A 21216-nucleotide genomic window follows, 5' to 3' on the forward strand; every position below is an offset into this window, starting at 1 on the left:
CTGTTTGTCTGTCTGTCTGTCTGTCTGTCTGTCTGTCTGTCTGTCTACCTGCCTGTCTGCATGTCTTCCTGTTTGTCGTCTGTCTGTTTACATATCTTTCGGTTTTACGTTTTGTCTTTCTGTGATTCTATTGAGTGCATACGTGACTGAGTGATTCTACGTTTAAAATCAAACGTTCCATCTGTGAGCTACATTAAATATTTATTTAATAAAATAAAATATCTGGGGCCTTGAAAAGTACGTTTAAATGCGGTAGCTGCAATCTTGTATTATGCTGCAATCTTGATAGTGCAGATGACAACGGCGTTGACGACGACGCTGATGATAATCTGTAAAGATGTCTGGAACCAAATTAATTAAGCCACGCGCATTATACTGGCATTTCATGATGTTAAAGATTTAAAAACCGACGGACGATATAATGAATTAAGCCGGTGCAGGCATTAGATATCAAATAGAAACCAGAGGCATATTCCAAGCTCTTTAACGATTGCGCAGGATACACTCTTTCAAACCTATACAGTACACTATATGCCTCTTTCACTGGTGCCTGTGTCTGTTCTTCGCTTTCAAGTGCACATTCCGCGCGATGTTAGCGAAAAAGACCAGTTCAGGTTTCATCAGGAATCTGAAGTAAACGTTACTGTGCTTGAATACGGACTAGTTGTTACGTATCACGGACGGGTGACGCTTGATTGCTTACACATGAAATTTACGAGGCAGATGGGGCGACGGTGACACAGCTCATCGGTAGACGATGATTGCTAGCTATCTAACGCGTGAGGCTGTGTAACGTGCCATGCATGCGGAGTTAAACCATCAGTGGCTTACACTGATTACCATGAAGCACTGTCAACCACCGTCATTCACCGTAATCTACGGTCATTTACCGTCAACCACTGTCATCCACCTTCAACCACCGTCAACGACTGTCACACACCGTCAACCACCGTCAACCATTCTGCAATCGCCAGAACTGCTCAATTGACCGATTCTCGGGCTTTCTGTAGTACCCAGAGGGATTCGAGTAGTTAGTTGGGATAGAGGGCAGCGAGTTGGATGAAAAGGCGCCACGAGATGGCGCTGTTCGCGCTTCGCGCGTATATCCGGGCTGCAGATCGTCCAGCATATTCACAATGGCTTTAGCATCTGTTATTCATAAGATACACTCTATATATTATTAATAATGACACCTTCCCGTTTGTCAGTAGCAACCACGGCTGTCGAATCAATTCCACGGCTGTCGAATCAATTCTTCCTAATATATTCGCGCAGTAAATAGTCTGTGCGATAGTTCTCCCCTCCAAGTCTGCGACAGTTTTTTGCTATTCGCAACGAAGTCATAGGGCATGCGAGAGATTAGGAGTGCGTTCAGACAAGTTGCGTGAATAATCCATGACACCGTGCGTTAACCTGTAAGTAATATAGGTCGGCGTGTCCAGGCGGTCAATGTCCGACGGTATACAGACCGACAGAAGGTTTTCGTGCTATATTCATCTCAATAATGCACGTTGCCCGCGGGTTAAAAACTGACGCAAAAGGAAAACTCAGCGCATAGTAGAATTCACGAGCCGCACGGAGATCATATGTGTCTGTGTGTAATAAAGTAAAGACACGCTGCCTCACTCACTGCCTTTGCTCTGAGAAATGCTATCTAAGCCGGCAAATCTATTGACCGCTGCATTCAATGTCACTGCACCGAAACGATGTATATAAAATTCAACGAAGAAGAAAGCTGCGCGAGTCATAGACGAGCAACAGAAAAATATCTGATGTGGGAACATGATGAACGTAATTTAGACTTAATTGTTAGAATCAAGGAGATTGATGAAGCACGCCAATCAGCAAACCTATATACAATGGAGTCACCGGATTCAATGATTACTCACCAAACTGATGAGATTATTTCTGGTTGCCACGTGTTGGTCTCCTTAAAATGACCGTGCAACAGGTATATGTACGAACTTAAGAAACCCGCACCTTCATTCGAATTATTCAAATCTATTGATCTAATTGTAACTCAAGGCGGAGATCGTTGCCTCAGTCCTTTGTCATAGCTCTCCTGGTGATGTAGATTTACTGGCAACATCACTGTTTCTGAACGGCTAGACCTGCATACACTTCTTTTTCAATACCAAATCTATCACGACAAGATCATGTGTCCGCTGGTTTGATAACCAGTATCAAAAAGAGCAAAACGAAAATCGGAAAAGATATAGAGGTCAACAAGGTTTCTGTATTATTCGTCAACTCATAAAACGATTTTACGAAAGTTTAATTGCCATGAATAGACCTAATTGTGAGAATAGGGCTTTACTCGCTAACGAGATTGAACATTTTTTCGTCTAAAAATTGCTGAAGTACAGACTAAACTGGCTAGCGACAGCGTATAGGACGTGTGGATCTAAGCGTAATTATTACACCCGTAGTTGAATTTAAGAGGTTTACACTACTCCTGCCTGAACATGTGCGAACCTATATAAGCAACCCAGCGAAAAAGAACTGCATTGATGGGCTACTACCTATTATAACTTAGATGACAAGCTGCTCTCTAGGTAATGATACATTACCCGAGGGCTGGAGAAGAACACACGTAATACACTGCTTGAAAACTTGTCCTTACCCTAACCCTAACCCTAACCCTTACCCTTACGAAACCCTAACCCTTACCCTCTCCTGTTCGACTGCAAGTGATGTATTACAAAGAAGTCATGCCTTGGGCCTCCTTTATACACGTATCAAAAATATTATCAATAACTGAATCTTATCCTCCGGTTGTCCACTGCTACGAGGATGAAGCACAATAATTGCACCTATCCGTCAAGCCCGATCTTGCTACTAGCCAAAATCTCTGAAATGAAAAGCTGCGTTGGGAATATCAGCGAATGAATCCTTGGTGATCGGTTAATGTTGAATGACAACAAGATTGAATTTCTCGTCATATGCAGTAGGAAGAACCGTTGTAATGCTAACATTGATCATATCACTGAGCGACGTTCCATCATCCCTAAAATTTCCGTGGCAATAAATTTAGGTTCCTGGTTTAACCTAATACTAATGGTAGAAGATCATGTTTCCAAGCTGTTCCAGCCTCATTTTTTATTTTCATGGTATTAGTAGAACAAAAAGTATCTGTCTACTGAATCAAACAGAATACTGATTCACGCCTTCGGTACTGCAGTCGCGTTTATTAAGTGCTAGTCTTGCTTTTGGGGTTCTACAGGTACCGCTGAACAAGTTGCAGGGTGTTCAAAATGCAGCTGCTCGGCTTATCTGCAATGTGTCTCATTTTGACCGTATATTGCATTTATTATATCGTTTTCATTAATTTATGTGTGTAAAGTTTAACGTACCACATATTATTGTTAAGACATTAAATTGCATAGCAGGCACCAAAATATATCAAGAAGATGGTCACATTCAAGAGAAGGACTAACTTGTGATCAAAAATTATTACGAGAGCTACCAACTATTAAAACGTTGTTTACACTTGGCGACCAGTGATTTTCTTTCAGCCGCCGAGAAATTGTGAAATAACCTACTTAGCCATATTCCACGTGGACAGTCATTATAATCTTTTACATATTCAGTAAAAACTTTAACGTTGCATTTAACACATTATGTGTTTAGTTACTCATTTCAGATGAGGTCCCTACGCTGGTAAATGTTATAGGATATTTATGTGTTGTCGAAATTTTAGTACGTATGATTTACAAGTAGTCTTTGTAATGCGCGTGGAAATATATTTGCATGAAACGTATTTTTGGTATCTATGATTTATAGTATTATAGTCCTATATTTTATGTGTCCATTGTAATGCGAATATCAACTGATTTGCTTGTACCATGCTCAGTATAAATCAATGAACTATTGTTAATAATATTATTATTGTTGTTGCTGCTGTTGTTGTTTTTGTTGTTGTTATTGTTTAATAAGGGTTAAGGGAGTTTAAGAAGTTTACGTAAAGTTTTCTTTCCATTTACCCCCCCCCATTCCGCTTTCATTTCTTGATTTGATTGCATTACCGACACAGCGTAATAAGTCCTCAACGCTTAGACGCCAAACGACAGCGTGAAAAAAGGATACCAATAGCGGCCCATGTATACGTAGCGCACGGAGAAACACGACCGCAAGACGCTCTTTTACTTCCCCTGCAGGCGTGAGTAAGCTATCGATCGCGTCTACATGCGCATATATCGCACGTGTTTGTTACCAGGCCTCCCACGTCCGTTATCCGCGCCACAAGGTCGTTTTTCCTGATCGTTTGCGCAAGCTCGCAAGCGCGCATGCGCGCCGTTTACCGTTGTCTAGACGATTTGCAGCCCGGATATACGCGCGAAGCGCGAACAGCGCCGCCTCGCGGCGCCTTTTGATCGAATTCGCTGCCCTCTATGTAGAACAATTTCCACGGTTCTGTCATAACGGCGTATAATCGGTCAATTGAGGAGTTGTGGCGCTTGCAGAAGCCTTTCGACTATGCACGTAGGGCGAGAGGTTGCTATGACGTGCAGGCAGGGTACATATGAGGTGCAGGCAAGGTTGCTATGAGGTGCAGGCAGGGTACATATGAGGTGCAGGCAGCATTGATATGTGATGGACTCCGGTATCACACCCACCAAGCGTCATGACCAATCTCAAATTGAGCTGATATAGCTCTACAACGTTAACAGCTTGTCAACTTCATACCAAGGTTGATCTTTCTCTAATAGAACAAACGAAACCATCAACAAGCAAGCCAGTCGACAATAAAGCGCTACCGATAAAAACCTTTTCGACGGTATTCCACAAAACGCACATACGAGGGGAAATGAAATTGCGTCGTCGAGTGAGAAACGTGCTACGGTCGGCATTGAGTGAAGGGCATCGTGATTTGCGTGGTTAATGAAGAAGTATAGATTCGGATAATTAGTGAGCCGTGCAATGTTTGCGGGCGTGCTGATAGTTATCGATCTTAAGAAGGAGAACAAGCGCATACGAGACCCACACGAAAAGGAAGAAGCAGGGGACACGATGAACATACCGAGTGGAAAGAATGGAAACGCAAGACGTACAACAGTATGCCGTGGGGGAGAAGGACGCTGATATAGAGAGGTAGCCTGAGCAAATAAATGAAACGCATGCAAAAGCAAAAAAACACTGACAGAGAGGAGAAGATTGGACGAAAGAGAGACCGAGGAAGAAATGTAAAGAGCATTTTTAAACCGTGTCCATGATCGTAGATGCGGCATGATTTACAGTTCTTAATTAAACCGTGTTCTACCACCGTATTACTGTAACATGATTCGATTAAACCCCGATCAAACAAACGTGCGCTCGCATATAAGTTCCGTCTGTAAACCAGACGGACTCAATTGTAATTAAATCAACTTAATTAAAATCGTTCAATGGCGCATCGCGAATTTCGCTTGGCGATTAAACTTTTTTTTGTACCGAACGAAGATAATGTGCGAACAGCTTAGACGGGCGCGTTATCTTTCCTCGTCATGCAGCGCTGATCCTCAGCATCGATGTATCGCTGTCGAGATCGCATCTTCGACAGACAGCTCTCTCTCTCATCATCGGACGAGTTCTGAAGCTATTCGGAGTAGGACGCACTGCGACGGACAAGTGCAATCAATTTATTTATTCAGAACTAGGCTCAGCGAGCGCCAGCGCGAGACGAGTGAACGCCTTTGATGTCACTGCGGTGGATAAGAAGCTAGCATGTGGATATCACTCTGGAGTCGTATACTTCCAGAGAGGGCACATTGAGAGATTCACGCCTCGCGACCCGTTGCGATTGGCAGAAAGTCGTGCCTGACCACGTCGCCGCCTTTCGTTGCATTACGGAAACATAAATACGGTTGAAGCGTGTGAATCTACGTCTGTACGAGGGACGGGTGAATACCAATCTAATTCAATGCTGATCAACAGCAACTCGCCCCTGCTGATCAAAGCGGTAATATCCATGCATGAAATCACTGCATATATTTATTAACCGCACTGCAACAATGTTCAACGACCCTTAAGTAGGCCTAGCTGTCGACTAAAGAGCCATGTACACGACACAAACGGACAGCCCGCGCGTTTCAATGGACCTAGCGTGGGTGAGCTGTTGCAGTGAGAGAAATATGCAGTATGAAGGGAGGCAGCTGGTGTCTGTTTTAATTGGAAAACGGGGAATATGCGGGCAGGTAAATTCAGCCTGCATGCGCGAGTATAGTGTGGGCACGTAGGGGTTGGGGGAGTACGTTATGTCAGTGGGTTACAAGCTCAGCAATGCCTGCGCTTGAATAAATCGGCAGTTGCGCAACCTAGTGATGACTTTATTGCGTGCAGCTACGTGCGTAGACGACGCGCTAATCAATTATATCACCATTATGAGCGCGAACTCGCGCATGAGCTACTGCACTGATTGTGTGGACGCCGCGAACGTAAAACGCCTTAACTGTAAAAGGAATGTATTTTCCATAAATGTTCATTAAATAAATAATAAACTTTCTCATTAGGCGCAGTGCTCTATATACGCCCCTTCATGGCAATCGAATTAATCGAATAATTACACGTGCAGTGTTTAATAAAATCAAGAGTACCATAATAGAAAATGTTCTATTATGGTGTACTCTTGATAAAATCAGGAGTGAATAATAGAGATTATTCTCTCTTATTCACTATTATTCACTCCTGATGAAATCTAGTTGAGCCGAACGATAATCATCGTAACAACACGATTATGCGCAAATGAAACAGTCCTCCAACACGCATAACTATTTGACGTAGCGAAAGATGAGAGATGTAAGCAATCTGAGGAGAAGGAGATCAGTCTCTGTGTCACCTCCTCGATGGCAGTTTAATTACCCCAGCAATATCAGGTTGACAAAAGGAAAAGAGAGCAACCTTAGATATTTAGATAATTACTATTTCGTGGGCAAGAATATTATCCACGACCAACTCCTTCACATGAAATATTGTCTTGGTCAGACTGCGAGCAGATGAGGAGCGAAATGTAGTTAACGCACGCGGCAACAGATGGAACGCAAACGAACGAACCGAAAGAAATTTTGAGACTATAGTGCCATGTGGTATTTCACGGGGGTAAACAAATCGGATGCACGCGTGATTAAAATAACCAAGCAGGACGGGTACAGATGCTATTGGCACTTACTTATATTAAAACTAATAATTCACAACGTTATAATACTACTACTATACTACTACTACTACTACTACTACTACTACTACTACTACTACTACTACTACTACTACTACTACTACTACTATACTACTATTACTACTACTTCTAATAATAATAATAATAATAATAATAATAATAATAATAATAATACTATCATTATTATTATTACTACTATTATTATTATTATTATTATTATTATTATTATTATTATAATAATAATTATTATTATTATTATAAACACTTTAAACACATAAATCTGTTCCAGCATGTGCAAAACAGGATGCGTGGATTTATGGTAATAGAAATCGTACGTAAACTTACACGAGCGCAATCGTACACGCCCGGAAAACTATCACTAGCAGTACTACTACTACTAATACTACTACTACTACTACTACTACTACTACTACTACTACTACTACTACTACTACTACTACTACTACTACTATACTTATACTACTACTACTAACTAATAATAATAATAATAATAATAATAATAATAATTATAATAATTATAATATAATAATATATATAATATATATATTAATAATAATAATAATAATAATAATAATATAATAATAACAAGCGGACACACAACTGGACAAGCGGACACACAACTGGAAGTCTCCTGGCCCAGACAAGCTGCACAACTTCTGGATTAAGCATTTAAGTGCCTCCATAAACAACTAACCAGGGCCTTGAATGACACCATCAAGGATCCAGCAATAGCCCTAAGTGGTTGACATCAGGAATCACTTTCCTTCTTTCAAAAGGCAAGGCTACAAAAGAACCTAAAAACTATCGACCAATCACTTGCCTGCCTACACCTACAAGATTCTCACTGCTGCAATCAGCAACCGCCTCTACAATCACTTACAGAAGAGCGACATTCTCACAGATGAGCAGAAAGGCTGTAGAAGAGCGTCTAGAGGGTGCAAAGACAACTTCTCATTAGTAAACATGATTGTGAGCATGGCAAAAAAGCTCAAGAGGAACCTAGGAATGGCGTGGATTGATTATAAAGAAAGCCTTCGACAGTGTCCCACATTCCTGGATTCTCGCGGCAGCCATGAGAATCTACCGCGGTGTCACCAACCATCATTCAGTTCATGGAAGCTACAATGAAGAAATGGAAGCCTGAAATGCTTCCTCTTCACTCAAGGAGGCTGCCTCAGGACAGAAGATATCTCAATCAAGAGAGGAATCTTCCAGGGTGACTCGCTCTCTCCCCTCCTATTCTGCTTAGCACTAACACCGCTTACCACATGCTGAATAGACAGGGCCTGGATTTTACAGTCGATAAACACAATACCATCAGCCACCTGCTCTACATGGATGACCTTAACTGTTCACCAAAGAACGAATATGAGTTGGAGCAGCCTTGTAACAGTCAAAGCATTCAGTGATGACATCAAAATGGAGTTTGGCTTGGAAAAGTGTGCAACCGCAATCTTAAAAGGTGTGAAGCTAGTAAAAAGTCGAAATATTGAGCTTGATGACAAGACAGGCCCTACAAAGTCTAAACCACAGAGGACACCTACAAATATCTTGGTGTAGACGAAAGTTGATGGTATTCAGCATGCAAGATGAAGGAGAACATTGCTAAGGAGTACTAATCGCCGAGTTCGTCTGTTTCTTAGTCTGAGCTCTGCTAAAAAAAACAAGATAACAGCGATCAATAGCCTGCGACTCCAGTACGTGTACAGCTTCGGGTGATCAACTGGCTGCGATCAGATATCGAAAGGATGGATCGCAAGACAAGAAAGCTACTAACCATGCACGGTCTCCATCACCCAAAAGCAGATGTAAGAGCGACTGTACATCAAGAGGCAAAATGGTGGTCGTGGTCTCATTGAACTGATGTCTGCGTAAACACTGCCATTGTAGGTCTAGGCGACTACATCGAGCTTAAGGAAGACAAATTTACAAAGCTTATCAAAATTCATCAGTCTGGAATATCAAAGCACGCTCTCTTACGCGCGAAGCTAAAGAAATCAAAGCCAAGTACTTGTCTCCTCAGCCCGCCAGCCAATCCTCAACAAAGCAGAGACTGAAGACCAATATAGAAGCAGAGAAGATCGAGGTATTGAAGAACAAGCCTTTGCATGGAAGATTCTACAAGAGCCTCGAAGGCCCATTTGTCGACAAGACTGCAAGCGTTGCCTGGCTCAGTAGTTCCGGGCTCAAAGGGGAGACAGAAAGCCTGATCATTGCAGCTCAGGACCAAGCTCTCAACACCAGATACCATCAACGCAAGATCCTCAAGCAACAGGTCAACAGCAAGTGCAGAATGTGCAGCAAAGCAGAGGAGACTATCAGCCACATATCTCCGGATGCACAGTGCTGGCCCCAACCGAGTACATAAATCGCCATAAGAAGGTAGCCAGCTATCTGCACTGGTCAATCTGCAGTGAACTTGGTGAGCAAGTACCTGACAAGTGTATGAACATACTCCGAGACCAGTTACCAACATCGGAGATACTACCATAATGTGGGATATGGCGGTGCAGATAGATCGCACGATACCTGCAAACCGCCCTGATATAGTGCTCCCACAACAGGAAAGAAAAACGATGCCTGTTGATTGACGTAGCCGTACCAGATGACTCTAACATTATGGTAAAGGAAGAGGGACAAACTCACCAGTACAAAGATCTGGAGATTGAAATTAGGAGGATGTGGAATACAAAGACGAGAATTGTACCAGTGGTGGTTGGAGCCCTTGCTCTCTAATAGAATGGTTTTGAGAAGAACCTTAAGGAACTCCCTGGTTAACACACTGCCAAGAAGTGCAGAAAATCGCACTACTGGGAAGCAGCACACATCTGCGAAAAATTCTGGATTGAATCCCTATGTCCCATGTGGGGACACGGTCAACCAGAAGCCACGCGCTATGCCGTGATCCACTTTGGAAATAAATAATAATAATTATAATATAATAATAATAATAATTAATAAATAAAATAATAATAATAATAATAAATAATATATATAATATATATTATATATTATTATATATATATATATTATATTATATTATATTATATTATATTATATTATATTATATTATATTATATTATTTCATTATATGATATCATATTATATTATATTATATTATATCATATTATGTAATTATCTTATTATGTTATTAGTTATGTTAATTATATAATATATATTATATTATAATTATTATTATTATTATTATAAACACTTTAAACTCATAATTACTCATCTGCTAAACGAATCTGTTCCAGCATGTGCAAAACAGGATGCGTTGATTTATGGTAATAGAAATCGTACGTAAACTTACACGAGCGCAATCGTACACGCCCGCAAAACTATATCATAGCAGTTATAGTCGAGTGCATCACATGCAAAACGCGAAATAGATTTGTTCGAATAATCCAAATGTAGGGTTCATCGGCATAAAACACAGTAAAATCCATAACGAGGTAACATGACCAGCGCCTACAACGGCGTACATAAAGGCACGTGCCTAATGCATTAAACAGCAAACTATCAAAAGCTAATAATGCCATAATATTCAAGAGGTACAAGAGGTATACGTATTATTAGCTCTTGAAACGATGTATCTATATAGTGAGGCAGAGCGCATGACCCCCTCTCCACGAACAGCGGCAACCCCCATATCACAATAGATTTTACACGAGTTACTCGCTGGCATCGATTTCGACTTGGTCAGGTAGGTGGTATACGTGACCGTGTGCGCCTGCATGGAGCTCTGACGGACCTCCGCGTGCTCGCCGACTCATGTTACGCAGTGATTCCTGGCCGGTAATTCTCTCTACCTCGGCGCTCCAACTTCGAGCAAGGCTTCCCGCTGCCTGGCCGTTGGTATTGATCTTGCCAGAAAGTTTACCCAGCGCGAGTTCATCAATAATGCGCGCCGGTACAGCAGCAGCAGCAGCAGCAGCAGCAGCGCGAGTGTGAGAGATGAAGAAAGGCGAGCAGGCATCACGCGCGCGCACAGAGCGTACCTGCGCAGATGTTGCGCGCGCCCGCCGTCATCCAGGTAGATTGCGTCGGCCGCATACTTCACCCACGTGTGAGTGGCGCGGTAACAGTAGTAGCTAGCGTGCGAGGCGAGAGAGCAGCGGAACAGGTGTGAAGCGACGGAAGATTCGGGTAATGCACGCGGGCGTAAGTATTATCGGTCTGCACCAGAGTGACTCTTTATACACCTATATGTCGGTCTGCCTTCTGTCTGTCTGTCTGTCTGTCTGTCTACCTGTCGTCTTTCTGCCTGTCTGTCTGTCTGCCTGTCTGTCTGTCTGCCTGTCTGCCTGTCTGTTGTGCTGTCTGTCTGTCTGTCTGTCTGTCTGTCTGTCTGTCTGTCTGTCTGTCTGTCTTTCGGCCTGTCTGTCTGTCTGTCTGTCTGTCTGTCTGTCTGTCTGTCTGTCTTTCGGCCTGTCTGTCTGTCTGTCTGTCTGTCTGTCTGTCTGTCTGTCTGTCTGCTTGTCTGTCGTCTGTCTGTCTGTCTGTCTGCTGCTTGTCTGTCTGTCTGTCTGTTTGTTCTGTCTGTCTGTCTGTCTGTCTGTCTGCTCCTGTCTCTGTCTACGCTGCTGTCTGCATCGTTTCGTTTGTCGTCTGTCTGTTTACATACTTTCGGTTTTACGTTTTTGTCTTTCTTGTGATTCTATTGAGTGCATACGTGACTGAGTGATTCTACGTTTAAAATCAAACGTTCATCTGTGAGCTACATTAAATATTTATTAATAAAATAAAATATCTGGGGCCTTGAAAAGTACGTTTAAATGCGGTAGCTGCAATCTTGTATTATGTGCAATCTTGATAGTGCAGATGACAACGGCGTTGACGAGACCGACGCCTGATGATAATCTGTAAAGATGTCTGGAACCAAATTAATTAAGCCACGCGCATTATACTGGCATTTCATGATGTTAAAAATTTAAAAACGCGACGGACGATATAATGAATTAAGGCCGGTGCAGGCATTAGATATCAATAGAAACCAGAGGCATATTCCAAGCTCTTAACGATTGCGCAGGATACACTCTTTCAAACCTATACAGTACACTATATGGCCTCTTTCAGCTGGTGCCTGGTGTCTGTTCTTCGCTTTCAAGTGCACATTCGCGCGATGTTAGCGAAAAAGAGCCAGTTCAGGTTTCATCAGGTGCTGAAGTAAACGGTACTGTGCTTGAATACGGACTAGTTGTTACGTATCACGCGGAGCGGTGACGCTGATTGCTTACACATGAAATTTACGAGGCAGATGGGTGCGACGGCTGACACAGCTCATCGGTAGACGATGATTGCTAGCTATCTAGCCGCGTGAGGCTGTGTAACGTGCCATGCATGCGAGAGTTAAACAATCAGTGGCTTACACTGATTACCATGAAGCACTGTCAAGCCCACCGTCATTCACCGTAATCTACGGTCATTTACCGTCACCACTGTCATCCACTTCAACCACCGTCAACTGATGTCACACAGTCACCAGCCGTCAACCACCGTCATATCCGCTAGCAGGTGAATCGTCACACTACGAGTCAACGTACTGGTCCACACCAGCTTACTCGTCATCCGCCGCACAACGTTCACACACCGTCATCTGCACTCGCGCAGCCCGGTTCATCGTCCACGCCGTCGAAAGCAAAATAGCATCGTGGGCGTCAGACCGGACTTTGTCCTACGATGTCGACATGTGCCCGTCTCACCGTCACACACAGATCAAAGAGCTGTCTATCACATTGTAGAGGGCCGGCGTTCAAAAACGCCTACCGTCAACAAATGTACGCGCGCGTCATGCTCACTGAGCGTCCATCACCGCGCACCGTTCAAGCCACCCGTCTAGAGCGACTGCAGCTAAAGAGAATGCGCCGCTACGAACTCGAAAATCTACGCGGACAACCTAGACACAGGCCGTGTTCAAGCGATATGTATTAACTCGCCCGGTCAACGGAAGAGTAGAAACACCGTCAACGGCCGACTGTCACAAAATTGCGTCTGAGCTCCGTCCTACCAAGATCTCAAACCCGGGCACAGGAGGCCCAACCCATCCGATCATACTCCGACTGTTCACGATGCAGATCGATTTGATTTTGGCATTTCTATAAAAAGTCTAGCTATTATAGACCCACATGTCTCTAACGGTCACCTTACAAATCCGCTCATTGCTGACAATCTGAGTCTACATACTTCAGCAACAAGCGGCACGGCCGTCATCGCACCGTCCACACGAACCGTCATCTCAGCCGTCATCTAGCCACCGTTCAACGTTCACAGCCGTACACAGACTGTCACTATAATCATTCGTCATCGGGCTCACACGACGAATAAACCGCACTGTGTTATCCCAACCAGTCGATCCCACCGTCACGCTATCAGGGCTCAATCCGGTCAACGACTCGTCACAATCAGAGCATATGCGTGGCTTAGGTCGCTGGTAAACGCCGTCGAGAGAGCACGGCGTCACCACCGTCAACCACCGTCAACGACTGTCACACACCGTCAACCACCGTCAACCACCGTCACACACCGTCATCCACCGTCATCCACCGTCAACCACCGTCAACGACTGTCACACACCGTCAACCACCGTCATCCACCGTCAACCACTGTCACACACCGGCAACCAGTTTCTATACTTACCGGTACTCCTTGCGTAAAGGTAAGTTTATACATTACGGCTAATATTATGTCCTGTAACACTTACACATTATTATTTTCACTAATACGCGAACCGATCTGCATTTCAAAGTAGGTTTGTTTAAATATGTCAGCAGCAACAAGATGTGATTCTCGCGTCCGACGAATTACCGGCGACCTGTATCCTGTCTCGACATTATCTAACCTTTGTCTAAATGTCGAGATAGGGCACCAGTATAGAACAATTTACGTCACGTAAACATGTATACTCATTTTAATTTGTGGCAGCATTTCCATGTTATATATTCGCGAATCTCAGGAGTGCAGGCGCAAGTTAGCTGTTTTTCTTTGATATTTTATAGCCTATAACAACACAAACTCGTACTAATTTATATGCTGGAGTAATCCGTAATATGTCCGCTAATGGAGTGAGACCCGATTTTTCCACATGTATTGATGTTCAATGTATTTGAGAGATAATAGTTTTAAACTAATGCAGTCTATCGGTGGCGCGATAATTATCTGTGGCATATATCGTTCAGCCGACATCGGGAAAAGGCGCGGGTGATTTTGCCCCGATGGCTCCCAATGTTTCCTACAAATTACCCACGTCAACCAACACCTAATTATGGAAAAATACAATATTACGTCGTTATATTAATAAAATAAAATAAGGAAATGCGGCTTTTCGTTCCTCTTTCACCGAAACTGAATTTCGTTTGCGAATCGTTCAGATGCAAACTAAAGCAAATCTCAAAATGTGGTCATCGCCATACTTTCGTTGCCTTTGATGGCTATGTTTTCCCGAAACATCGATTTTCCAACACAAAAGACGTCCGCATATATATTTCTCCACCCGGCTGACGTTCGTATAATTGAGTTTGGGGAGATTGTGCGCGCTATGGCCGACTGGAAGCGAGGCTTGACTTGACGCGTGTGCGGTTGAGCATGGCAATAAGAATGTCTGTGTACGCATGTATAGTTCTGCCTCGCATACGGTCTCCGGGGTACAGATATATTCTTTCGCTGCGCGGCTGCACGAGAGAGAGAGAGAGAGAGAGAGAGAGAGAGAAGAGAGAGAGAGAGAGAGAAGAGAGAGAGAGAGAGAGAGAGAGAGAGAGAGAGAGAGAGAGAGAACGAAAAGGCGACCCGCCGAGATAAGCGAGACGTTAAGAATTTCCTTACCAACTAAATCTCGAAGACTTATACGGGTTCTTTATCGGACGCCAAGAAAATTCTCATCTCCTATGGAATGCTGATAAATTCGCGATCCCCTGAGTAACACTTCTTCTTACTGCTCCTCATCCAACGTAGATTGAGCAAGGCATGATCCCGCTTTCGGAAGCTGTAATCTTCTCACCTCATTCCTCGCGCGATGCTGAGGCCATTATTACACATGTGCGTCTCGTATGCACAAGCATCTGTAGCACGCAGACGCATCGCGTATACTTCGTCATGGTTATTATATATATGCACCAACGCAACGCATGCAAACGGCGCGCAACACACACACACCCGCACAGCACGCGCCGCACAAACACACACACACGCGTACCACAGCACACACACACACACACACACCCACACACACACACACAACACAGCACTCACTCACACCACACACACATCACAACACACACGACACACACACACACACACAACACACACACACACACACACACACGGGTACACACGTGCACGACAGCACACACACACAAATATATAGTATATATATATTTATATATATATACATTCTCGCACTACAGAAATAACACGAGTCCCGTTACACAAATAATCTTACTCTCTCCGACAAACCGCAACCTATCATTTACGCAGACAGCGGCTCCCAAGCTACTATGACGCCAAAGTTTGCATTCAACGCGCAGGCGCGTTTACTGCCGCGCAGACGCGTTCGCCTACACGTATGCACGGCGAGAGCCAAAAAAAGCCAACGAGACTGAATGCTCGATGGACGCGCATGTTTGACAGCGGGGCCTTCCCGCGAAAACGACAAGCTCTCGCTCGGAGAAAGAGAGAGATAGCGCGTGCGTGCGCCCGGAAAAGCATTCGCAGCTGGCACTGCTCGTGTTTGTTTGGGATCGCGTCGGGCTTCTATTTCGCCGTGAATGCGGCGGTAGGGTCTGTAGCGATACGTGTAGACATCGGCGCAGGCATGCTGCCTGCTGCGATCGCATACGAGATGTTTACGAGAAAAGTAAACTGCGGCGAGAACACTCGGAATGTAATACTAAAAGCTGTTTAGCTAGGAAGCGACAGTTAATGCTGGCGATGGGGCGTTGCGGAAAGTGGTGGAATAAATGCGCTGCGCATCGCGCCTGCAATATCGATTTCGAGACATTTCTACCGCAAGTGTTTTATTGCCGTTCAGTGTTGTGCCGTGTGCGTTGCGTTATGTGTGTGTGTGTGTGTGTGTGTGTGTGTGTGTGTGTGTGTGTGTGTTGTGTGTGTGTGTGTGTGTGTGTGTGTGCGTGTGTGTACGTGTGTGTATGCACGTACGTGCACGCGTGTGTACGCGCATGCAACACGCATATCACTAGGAAATTTACAGCCGAATATTAAAATATCACGCTTCTTTCTATAGGATGAGCTTCTACATCTTCCCTCGGAGAACAGACATCCACACGTTGCGCCACGGGACATCAGCATAATTCACATGGATTCTATTGCGCTGAGGATCGCCGCTGTAGCTCGGTGCGCATGCACAAAGTGGCTGCAGATAACGAAGCCCATAGAGTCGACTGCTGGAGACCCGATCTCTCCTCCGTGAACCACTCCCGATAACAGTCTGCCTGACTGTAAATTTGAACAACTCGCGGCTTCCTCCACTATGGTGCCAGCGAGTCCCGAGCGAGTAGTTAATAGGAACTGGCACAAGGTCTGACCTCGTTTTCCCGTAGGAGAGAAAGAGGCTGCTGCCGCCGCCGCCGCTGCTACCGCCACCATAGAAACCCGATTATCGCCTGCTCTCGTTCTATATTTGCTTCGCGCAGTCAGCGAGAAGCTGCGATTACAAGGCGCTGTGACACGCGCAGGCCGCACGTCGCGAGATTACGCGACAGATAACGAGACAGCCGCGACGTCGACGGTGTGTCGGAACGACTTCCCACGTTAGCGACACCCGCCGCCGCGCCCTCTACCGTCGCTGTGACGACGTCGGCAGACGGAGTTTTCAGCGGACGCGATGAGGATGCCACGTGAGAAAACTCGACTGCGTTGATCTCCGTGTTGCGCTTAAACCCACCGGAGGCGCTTTTGTCGGCATAGCTGCCGCCCGCCTGCGCTGGTATGCGAACGTGAGCGAGCGTGTGTGTGTGCGCGCGCGTGAGTGCGTGTGTGAAACCACACGCGTCACTTGGAACGGCTCGAGTAGGTGTGGACATCGAAAGCACGATCGACACGTTGTTCGCATACCCATGCCGCCGCGTGCGCATAAGTAGTTATTAGCACGAGGCTACTACAGCGTACGTGCCTGCGCGTGCGTGCGTGCGTGCGTGCGTGCATGCGTGAACCTCAGCGTCGCTCGCTAATCGTGTGAATAAACATGCGCGTCGGTGTCGCCGCGTGCGGATAGCCTGCCGCGGAGGAGCGATGATGAGCGACATTGCTGCTGCTTCCGCAGAGCTGACGTCGGTGAGCGAGCGTTGTAGGCCAGCGGCCTAACGTATACACAAACAACGATACACTCTATGGTATTTACAGCTCTGCAGTGTGGTATGCGCGGTTGTTTACCCGTGTGAGGACCATGTGTGCAGGTGGTTACGTGAATTCGACACCATGAGTTTCATACAGTATAGGTAAGCTATAACTTTATATACTTTGTGTTGAGAGAGGCATAAATTATTGACTTGTTTCTCTTTCTCTCATTTTACTTCCACCTTTCATAATCTCTCAGTCACCTTCTCCCTCAATCTCTGTCAATGTTTCTCTCTCTCTTACTCACACACGATTTCTTTCTTGCTTTCTCCCCCTTCTCTTTCTCTCTCTCTCTCTTTCTCTCTCTCGCTATTTCTCTTCCTCTCTTTCTCTTGCTTTCTCCCCTTTCTCTCTCGCAATTTCTCATTATCTCTCTCTCTTGCTTTCTACCCCTTCTCTCTCTCTCTCGCTCTCTCGCTATTTCTCTTTTTCTCTCTCTCTCCCTCTCTATCTCCCCCCCAACATCTCTCGCTCTCGCTATTTCTCTCCTGCCCTGCAGCGATTCCAACACATAACGTATCCTGTTCGGCTGCAATAACGACGACGTATTACTCGTGATAGTTTCGTCGCAATTGCTGAGATAATCTTTGTACTCGTCCTCTCTCTCTGTACTCGTTTTTTTTACTCGAAATGCGTATTGCAGCCTCGATCGTTATGTTATATTTGTTTGTTTCTTTGCTGATGTTTTATTAAGATACGCCTCTCGAGCATGCCGTCACTGGCTCTATAATATATAGTCACTGGCTATAAATAAATAAATATATATATATATATATAATATTTAGTCACTGGCTATATCAGCATGATATGGTGCTATATAGCTGCTGCTGTGTAGCATGCTGACTCTATAAATGCTGCTGTGTAGCTAGTCCGACCAGGCTGTGCGACGAATTGTCTATAGCTGTGCGACGGACTCTATATTGCTAGGGTATTCTAACCCTAGCAATACCGTTTCTTGGAGCTACTGTGTAGCATGCTGACTCTATAGCTGCTGCTGTGTAGCATACTGACTCTATAGCTGCTGCTGTGTAGCATACTGACTTTATAGCTGCTGCTGTGTAGCATGCTGACTCTATAGCTGCTGCTGTGTAGCATGCTGGCTCTATAGCTGCTGCTGTGTAGCATACTGACTCGATAGCTGCTGCTGTGTAGCATAATGGCTCTATAACTGCTGCTGTGTAGCATACTAGCTCTATAGCTGCTGCTGTGTAGCATGCTGACTCTATAGCTGCTGCTGTGTAGCATGCTGACTCTAGAGCTGCTGCTGTGTAGCATGCTGGCTCTATAGCTGCTGCTGTGTAGCATACTAGCTCTATAGCTGCTGCTGTGTAGCATGCTGGCTCTATAGCTGCTGCTGTGTAGCATGCTGGCTCTGTAGCTGCTGCTGTGTAGCATGCTGACTCTATAGCTGCTGCTGTGTAGCATGCTGACTCTATAGCTGCTGCTGTGTAGCATACTAGCTCTATAGCTGCTGCTGTGTAGCATGCTGGCTCTATAGCTCAGCATGCTCACCAGCAGCAGTTATGAGAGGTACAAGTATCTAACACAGCAGCAGGCTATAGAGGTCTTACAATGCTATACAGCAGCAGTATAGAGCAGCAATGTACACAGCTGCGTAGTTAATAGAGATCAGTATGCTACACAGCCGCAGACTATTAGAGCCAGCATGGCTAATACAGCGGAGCAGCTTAGGAGCAGCATGCCACGAGCAGCTTGCATATACCGAAGCAGCAATGCTATAAAGCAGGAGCTATAGAGTCTTCAGCATGCTACCAGTAGCAGGTCTAGTATAAGCCTAGTATTGGCGTACACAGCAGGCAGCTAAGGAAGGGCCAGCATACATAAACAGGGTCCAGCAGCTATGAGTCAGGCATGCTAGCACAGCACAGCTTATAATCAGAGTGCAGCATTGGGCTACACGCGCAGCAGCTACATGGAGGGCCCAGCCTTGCTAACAGGAGGCAGACTATAGGAGCCAGCATGGCTACCACAGCAGCGAGCTTATAGAGCGTTAATGTATGCTGACAGCAGGGCAGCAGCTACTCATGAAGTCAGCGATGCTAGCACAGCAGCAGGCTAATAGAGTCAGGCAATGCTCACACAGCACAGCCTACAGAGCCAGATGCTGACACAGGGCACAGCTATAGAGCGAGCATGGCCTACACGCAGCAGCAGCTGATAGAGCTATGTGATGCGACACAGCAGGCAGCTATCAAGCAGTCAGCATGCTCACACAGCAGGCAGCGTCGTAGAGCGGCAGTCTGCACGACAAGCAGCTAGTTGAGATCAGCATGCTAGACAGGGACAGCTATAGAGTCACATGCATAACAGCGCACAGCTATCGGAGGAGCCAGGCGATGCTGACAGGCAGCATGCCGCAGTAACGAGGCAGCAGCTACACAGCCAGCAGGCCTTATAGAGCTGGAGTAGCACCAGCAAGCAGCTATAGGAGCCAGCATTGGTCACACAGGCAAGGCAGTTCTGAGAGTCAGCAAATGCTGATCAGCACAAGCAGCTAAGAGGTCAGCAGTTGCTACACAGGCACAGTCTATAGAGCTAGGGTATGCTACACTAGCGAGACGCGGTGTGTGTAGGCGACCATTAGAGGGAGGGCGCCTACACAGCGAGGTCGAGGTTAGTTCGTAGTGCAGTAAGTGGAGAACTACATGAGCGCCAGGCTAGGCATAGGCGATAGGGAGATGCGAAGGTCGAAGTGCTACTAGGACACGGCCGAGCAGCATAGGCGTGCGGGTGGCGAGATCGAGTGTCGTATGCATGCAGCGGAGCGTGGAACAGCTGATCTGGGTGAAGAGCGCGGAAGCCGCTAGAAAAATAAAAAAAAAACACAATGCGAGGCAAGCTGATAGAGCGCAGTAATGCCTGACATCCAGCAGGCAGTTATAAGCAGTCCAGTATGACTACACAGCACAGCTGAATAGAGCGATATGCCTTAACACAGTAGCAGTTATAGATCAGCATCGCTACCAGCGCAGCTATACGAGCTAGCATGCTATAGCAGCAGCAGCTATAGAGCGCGCATGGCTACACAAGAACCGTATAGAGCCAGCCTGCGTACAACGAGCGAGCACTATAGAGTCAGCGATCCTTACAGCGAGCACGAGCCTATAAAGGTCAGTAGATCTATCACCGCACGCAGTCGGCAGATGGTACAGAGGGCAGGCGTGCCTACTTCGCAGTCAGGGCAGCTAATAGAGCTCAGCCTGCTACAGGTCAGCAGCAGCTATAGAGTCAGCAATCGCTAACAACAGGCAGGCCAGGCTATAGAGGCCAGTATGCTACCGCAGCAGTTAATGAGAGTCTAGTAGGTGCTACACAGCGAGCAGGCTATAAGGGCCAGTAATATACACAGCGCAGTTATAGAGTCAGCATGGCTTACCCAGCAGCAGCTATAGAGCTAGCATGCTATACAGCAGCAGCTATAGAGCCAGCATGCTACACAGCAGCAGTTACATAGAGCCATGCCTGCTACACAGGCAGCAGCTGATAGAGTCAGGCATGGCTATAGCAGCTAGCAGCTATAGAAAAGTCCAGTATGCACACGGCAGCATGCTATAGAGTCAGTACTGTCTGACACTAGCAGGCCGAAGCTATAGAGCCTCAGGCATGACTATCACAGTAGCTCCAAGAAACGGTATTGCTACGGGTTAGGAATACCCTAGGGCATATAGTAGTCG

At 45.6% G+C, this 21216-nt stretch overlaps 1 protein-coding gene across 1 annotated transcript in view; it reads left to right on the forward strand.

Annotated features, from left to right (window-relative positions):
- The first annotated feature begins 16867 nt into the window (after window positions 1-16867).
- The window catches only part of LOC106806074 (voltage-gated potassium channel subunit beta-2-like), a 34191-nt gene continuing 29842 nt past the window's right edge, over window positions 16868-21216 (forward strand). Inside the window, exon 1 of the mRNA XM_014807921.1 lies at window positions 16868-17622. Coding sequence (XP_014663407.1) covers window positions 17603-17622 — 20 coding nt within the window. The 5' untranslated portion in view covers window positions 16868-17602. The remainder of the gene's footprint in view (window positions 17623-21216) is intronic.

This window comes from Priapulus caudatus, unplaced genomic scaffold (assembly GCF_000485595.1).
Source record: "Priapulus caudatus unplaced genomic scaffold, Priapulus_caudatus-5.0.1 Scaffold140, whole genome shotgun sequence".
Lineage (NCBI taxonomy): Eukaryota > Metazoa > Priapulida > Priapulimorpha > Priapulimorphida > Priapulidae > Priapulus > Priapulus caudatus.